Source organism: Euphorbia lathyris, chromosome 9, assembly GCF_963576675.1.
Source record: "Euphorbia lathyris chromosome 9, ddEupLath1.1, whole genome shotgun sequence".
Taxonomy (NCBI): Eukaryota; Viridiplantae; Streptophyta; class Magnoliopsida; order Malpighiales; family Euphorbiaceae; genus Euphorbia; species Euphorbia lathyris.
The window spans coordinates 26,229,539-26,236,339 of record NC_088918.1 but is presented as its reverse complement, the minus strand read 5'-3'; the positions used below and the strand labels follow the sequence as shown (position 1 = coordinate 26,236,339).

At 36.3% G+C, this 6,801-nt stretch overlaps 2 protein-coding genes across 2 annotated transcripts; one reads left to right on the top strand and one right to left on the bottom strand.

Moving 5' to 3' along the window:
• Positions 1-1,559: 1,559 nt before the first annotated feature.
• LOC136205945 (probable ribose-5-phosphate isomerase 3, chloroplastic) lies at positions 1,560-2,802 on the top strand. Its single transcript, XM_065996814.1, is given in 2 exon segments — positions 1,560-1,858; positions 1,861-2,802. Coding segments are annotated over 2 exon segments (795 nt in total). The 5' UTR covers positions 1,560-1,773; the 3' UTR covers positions 2,571-2,802.
• Positions 2,803-3,985: 1,183 nt separating this feature from the next.
• On the bottom strand, positions 3,986-5,568 carry LOC136205946 (uncharacterized). Its single transcript, XM_065996815.1, has 6 exons — positions 5,452-5,568; positions 5,214-5,372; positions 5,043-5,129; positions 4,823-4,948; positions 4,645-4,728; positions 3,986-4,307 (listed from the first exon to the last, which is right to left on the bottom strand). Exons 1-6 carry the CDS (start codon positions 5,531-5,533, stop codon positions 4,231-4,233), a joined length of 615 nt encoding a protein of 204 aa, XP_065852887.1. The 5' UTR covers positions 5,534-5,568; the 3' UTR covers positions 3,986-4,230.
• Positions 5,569-6,801: the final 1,233 nt, after the last annotated feature.

The following is a 6,801-nucleotide window of genomic DNA, read 5'->3' as shown; positions in this document are numbered from 1 at the left end:
GAAGATTTTACTTGTCTGTTTCTCTTGTATGTGTTCAGCAATGATCCAAGTGATGAACTTGTCCATTTATACTGAATTCTGAAGCTTCAATGATTTGAAAATTCGACATAACCGTTGAGAAGAACGGTCTTCTTCGTCATCATGTGGTCAGCTTTCAGAACCGCAGGTCAATCCTGTCTTCTGATTTGCGCAGGAGGCAGGCTTGCCAGTTTTGTCTTCTTGCGCCAGGTTCGTCTTCTAGTGCCAGGTTTGTCTTCTTGCCAAACGCCAGACGGTCCATGCGTCTCGAAAAGATCCTTGATCATATTTTTGAGGCTTCTGATTTGTTGCAGAGATTTGTCGGACCTTGTCTTCTAGTAAACGGATCATTGGCGCTGACTTGATCTTTACTCAGCTTGTCTTAGCGGCGAATTTGAAAGTTGCTCAGCTTGACTCTGCAGCTTCGCCTTCAAGCTTTTCTGAAGAAGACATTTCTTTTACAACGATGAGTTGTATTCCACTCAGCTTCTGCTGTGTGATCTTCTTATGCTGACTTTGTTCTGTCTTTCTTTTTATGAATACTTAGTTCCTGTTCTAGTCAGTTTACTTACTCAACATTGAACAAACATATTAGTACAATTAAATCAAAACACTTAAATTTAATTGTCTTAATCATGGGATTAACTTAAATAATTTTGTCAAATCAAAATCATATGGAAAGGTATTTCAACAAGAATGGCGGTTCAAACATTGTTGAAGTAGCTAGCATTTTGTGGTCCTTATAGAGGAATCAGAACGAGGTTGCCTGAAAGGGTAGTTTCAATGGCGCTGAGTGTATTACTGATGTTGCAAGATAGGAATGTGAAGGTTGGGCGGCCGTCCACAACAATCTGGCTGCTCGAATATCCCCTATTACCCAGGCAACATCGAGATGGAGGAAACCAGGATTGGGTCGGCTTGCATGCGACGTAGACGCTGGAGTTTTCTCGGAAGCGGGGCACTGCTCTTTTGGTTTCATAATTAGAAACGATGAAGGCCATTGTACTTTCGCTTTGCACGACCCCCTTGAAGGTGTGTAGAAACCCATGGTAGCAGAAGCGGTTGCCATTCGTGAGGTACTGTCATGGTTGAAGGTACATAATTTCAAGGATGTGGAGATGAGGTCAGCTTGCTTGTCAGTAGTCCTTGCCATCAATAAATCGTCGGTCCAATTATCGTACTTGTGTGACGTAGTTTCTGAATGTATTTCCTTAATGCGAGCATTAGTTAATGTCTCAATTTCTTTTGTTAAACATTCATCGAATTCTGCAGCTCATAGTCTAGCACATGTTGTAGTCTCGAGATCTATTCGTGGAGAGTGGGTTGGCCCCTTCCGTTTCTTTCGGATATTCTTTTAGCAGATTGCAATTAATAAAGTTATTCTCTTTGATTCAAAAAAAAAAAAAAGTTTGGTGTATCTAAATAAAAAAAATCAATATCTTGATGGAAAAGAAAATGAAAGATGTGGGTGTAAGAATGGTTTTTGCCAAGCAAAAAAGCATTGTAAGTTGCAATGTTAATGTATGAAGATGATGCTAAGTAGCTAACAACCTCAACCAGAAAGTCTTATCTATCTTCCAACCCAATTCAACCCCAAATCAACACAACAATACACTGATACACTGAGAAAATTACAAAAATCCCATCTTTCCTGTCCATTCCTTCATTCTCCACCTCTTCTACTAATGGCTTCCTTATCCTTCCTCTCCCCTCCTTCAACCTCATCTTCCTCCTCCTCCTCTTCTCTCCACTGCAATGCCTTCTTCTCCTCCAACATTCCCACTCGTTCCCTTCGTTTTCGCTCTTCCACCAAGCCTTTCTCCATCAAATCCCAATCCGCCCCCGTTCTCACCCAAGACGATCTCAAGAAACTCGCCGCCGACAAAGCCGTCGATTATGTCAAATCCGGTATGGTTCTTGGTCTCGGAACTGGCTCCACTGCCGCCTTCGTCGTTTCTAAGATCGGAGAATTGCTCAAATCAGGTCAATTAAAAGACATCGTCGGGGTTCCCACTTCAAAGCGCACCGAAGAGCAAGCACGATCTCTTGGAATCCCTCTTTCAATCCTCGACGACCATCCCAATATTGACCTCGCAATTGACGGCGCAGACGAGGTCGATCCGGATCTGAACTTAGTCAAAGGCCGTGGGGGGGCTCTATTGAGAGAGAAAATGGTGGAAGCTGCGTCGGAGAAGTTTGTGGTTGTTGCTGATGAGACGAAATTGGTGACCGGACTTGGAGGGAGTAAGCTTGCAATGCCGGTGGAAGTTGTGCAATTTTGTTGGAAATATAATTTGGTTAGGTTGAAGGAATTGTTCAATGAAGAAGGATGTGAAGCCAAGCTAAGAGTGGATGAAAATGGGAAACCTTATGTGACTGATAATTCAAATTACATTGTGGATTTGTATTTTCAGAATCCGATTAAAGATAGCTATGGTGCTGGGAAGGAGATTTCTTCTTTTGAAGGTGTGGTAGAACATGGGTTGTTTTTGGATATGGCAACTGCTGTGATTATTGCTGGAAAAACTGGAGTAGATATCATGACTAAGTGATGTTATCCTTCATTTTCAGGTAGTGATCAGTGAAAACTGAAATCTTTTATCATTTGCTGCTCTGCCTGAATTAAAGTGCCAGTTGATAATTTTGTTGTCAATTACTTTTTGAGCTCTTTATTTGCTGGCTTTTCTTGTGCTATGGACTATAGGAATGATGATGTGAAATAATGGAAGATGAATCAATTGTTTGATGATCATATAATATATATGAGCAGCTACATTGTTTTTATATAGTCTTTTAGTACATGGGATTCAGGAAATTGAAAAACTTGCAGTAAAGTTGTATGCATGTCCACTTGTTTTTTACTTCTTCATTTATGAGTTACTCTGAACATCATAGCTATTCAAGAAATTGTTTGATAAATTTGTACCAAAATTTTAAGGACAAGGTACAAATTTATCCCAAGTTATTGGAGGAGAATGAATTTAGCCTTCAAAACAATGCAATCTTGTGTCTAACCGTCCGTTGACGGTGCAATATCAAGCCTTATTAATGGAGAATAAGTTTATTTTCATCAGTAATTTCATGTTCTTGCCATCAGGCCTTTTGGCCATCCGATAAAACTTGAAATTGCAAATCTTCTTCTAATGAAAAAAACTCATCTTTCCTTGAAGACGTTTGAAATCGTACGGTCTAGTAAGTTTTGTATGTGAAGGTTAACTCGGCTCTTCCCCAATAACCATAGAACCGAATCCCTAGTTTTAATAAAAGAAATGATTACAGAAAAGTTACTTTGGTTAGTCAGAAAAACTGAAGATTATGAACAATACTATGTATAGTGGGAATGCTTTGAGAGATGAATCTCTTGTGACTGGATTGGATGATTGAGAATCGGTGTTCATTTTGAGATGATATCAAAATATGGTCATGTTATGAATTCTTGAAAAAGGCTTAATATTTCCTTAGCCTGGAAAAGTAAATTCTAACTATACTTTAGAAACAGTCCTATTTAGAAAAGGCTTAATATATCCATATCCCTGAAAAAGTCAAGTGTTATTATGATTTGGAAACGTCTTATTTACCATTGAATTTACTTAAAATGATCTATTAATTCTCTATAAGTGAATTATTAGTCTCTTAAACTTACTTACAGTGATTTATTGCCCTTGAAAGTGATAGGTACTTTAACTTGTCAAAAATCCTCTATTGCTTTGTCACGTGGACTTAAGGGGTTAATATGTCACTTTTAAGCAATTTCAACGTACAAAGGGCATCTTGTAAAGTGATCCAAGTGTTTGAATCTACATATTATTGTTTATCATCTGTTATAAATTTCTCCAGAAGCAACATTCCATCTAGAAACTATTTGAAAATAGGGGTTTTCTTCTTGCAGTTGCTTAGCTTAGAATAATATTTCTGGCAGGACTGAATAACATAAACTAAATATGCCCTCCAAGAACAAAAATAAGCATTATACTCGAAACATACAACGATATCTATATTATTCTACATATGTACTCAAAAGACACAAGCGTTAACTATGAATCGCCCTCGTCGGGTTCTACCTTTTATTATACAACAAACTGAATTTCTACACAAGAATCAACAGAAAAAATCACAACAATCAGGCTGAAAATAAATATAATCTCTATGTATGATAAATAAGCTAAGGTGAAAGTACAAGGTAGTGAGCCAATGCTGCTGTTATATCTTGTCCTAGTTGCGCACTGCCATAAGCAGAGCCCCGAGCAGAATGACCATCCACTGGAACTTCCCGGGTAGATTTTCGTTTGCTGGATTAACAAACACAAATTAGGATACTTAAGATTAAGATTGGAAGAACTAATATATTGTGCAGAAAACTTGAATTTGGTGCCTCAAAATTCCATCTACTTAAAAAATATATAAACCTTCTTAAAGTCAAGAACTTGAAGTTTCTAAGTATTGAATTTTATGTGGTGGGTAGTTATTTAAGGTCCAACATAACAAATTTCTTGAAGATGATTATAATAATATAGTCAATGGCATAAAAAAACTGCATTTCTGAAGATGAGAACTTGAAAATGCCAATTAAACTAAGAACTAGGATGGTGATTAATGAATAATTATGCTTGATTAATTATATCTAACCTGGACCGGTATCCGAGTTTCCAGTAGTACCATTTGAATTTGCTACTTTAATCCCAAGATTTGCACAGTCAGATCCAATAGCACCTTTCAACAATCAAAATTCACTATCAGTATATGAATTCAGATCGAAAAGCCGAAACTAATTACGAGTGGCACGTTTGAAAGAGTCGGTTCTCACATTGGCTGTAGCAAGGGAAGTAAGGAATGTCAAGTAGATTCGAGTATCCAGAATTGCAGGTGCATAGATGATTATATGTGAAGTTCTTAGTGCAAGTTCCTCCTCCACAGTAGCTCCAGTAGCATGCTACATATAAACACACCAGCAAAACATTCAACAAAAACTGCCTAAAGATGAGAAGAAGAAGAAGAATCCGGTGATCAAAAGTTACGGAAATTACGGTCAAACATAGAGATATTGGATGGAATAGGCTTCTCTTCTGGTAGAACCGGGGCTACCTGGCAACCGCTGCTGTAGCTGAGAGTGCCTGCAAAATCCACGAAACGCCGATCAGATAAGCAGTTTCAAGAGCATCACATAACTTGAGTTAAGATTAAGAAGAAGAAATTACATTGTGGAAGAACACAAGGGAGGAACTGAACATGAAGATTAACCGAATCATTGACGGTTCGAGTCCAACCCGCATCGCATTCGCAATGGTAACCTAAAGGGTATGTAATGTTTCCAACACATGTTCCTTTTCCACAGTTCACTTTATCACATATAGCATCTGCATTTCACACACACAAAAAACATAAGACATCATATGATGTTTTTTTGTTAATTGTAAGAAAGAAAGATTAGCATACCATATAGAGGAGTTAAAGGATCATCTGCTAAAGCAATGAGAGGCATCAAAACAAGGAGCAAGAACATCTTCAAAAAGGCCATTTTTTAGAAATAGAGAGAATTTAATTTGATTTTTGGAGTTGGTGATGAATTAATGGAATTTAGGGGTACTATATATAAGATTTGTATTGTCGTGTTGAATTTTTAAAAAACACTTTATTCAAGTTTTCTTTTTATCATTGACCTTAAACTTCTGATTTATTATATTTATTTAATCACAATCATCCAATATATAATTTGGTTATGGAAGTTTCTATGAAGACAGCACAATCTTAATTAAATATTTTCCAATGTATTTTTTTCTTTCTTTAGTAAATTAATATACTATTGTGTTTGAAAGATTCATGCTATTAGATCATATTATTTGGATTATAATTTATGTACAAAAAGGAATAAGTCTTCTTTTTTTTTTCCTCCCGGCAATTTTTGCTCTAGACCAAATTAGCTGTTCGGTAGTCCTATTCAATGCTTGAATTAAGAAAAACAATATATATATATATATATATATATATATATATATATATATATATATATATAATATTTCTACGTTTATTTGATGAGCACTATTTCAAATTTCATATTGTCCGAAAATATCAGGATTCACGTGTCTTCATCCTAAACCTATAAAAACGTTTGAAGTAAGGAAAATCGTCGGATCAAACTAAAGAGGAATAAACATCCAATAAGATATTCTTTGAATTATCTTTGGATCAACACCCTTCAATTATGTCTAAGATTAATGAATCTCAATTTGGGTATATTACTAACTACTTAAATTACGTCCACTAATTACGTGGAGGATTTACCAATTGGCTTATAGAGTATGATTTCATAATCAATGTACAAACTGAAATCTATCACAATTTATTCTCAATTAGTGCTCTAATCTTATATTCTCCTAATTTAGATATCAAATTGGAGACGTCAGTCAATGGTCTCACCTTGATCATTTTTCTATGTTACTTCAGGAATCGAAGAAATCCTTTTTGGCATTAGAGCATTTACTTTATAGATTCAATTGTACGAAGCTTTCATTTCATTAACCTAAAAATCCATCTAATCCGATAAGTTAAATTTAGTGATATCAGGTGAATATAAATACGCCACGTGACACTTAAGAGATCCAAACCAACACCCAAGGAAAGGGAACATGTGACACCTCTATAGTCAAACTAGACAATATGACTCCGTATTAAAGCCTTGACTCGAGACGTTTCAAAAGACCCAATCAAGGATCCATCTATTACATCAATCACGTTTGATCCCGTGAATCTCGATTCTAGTGGGTATAAATAATATCGACCCTGATA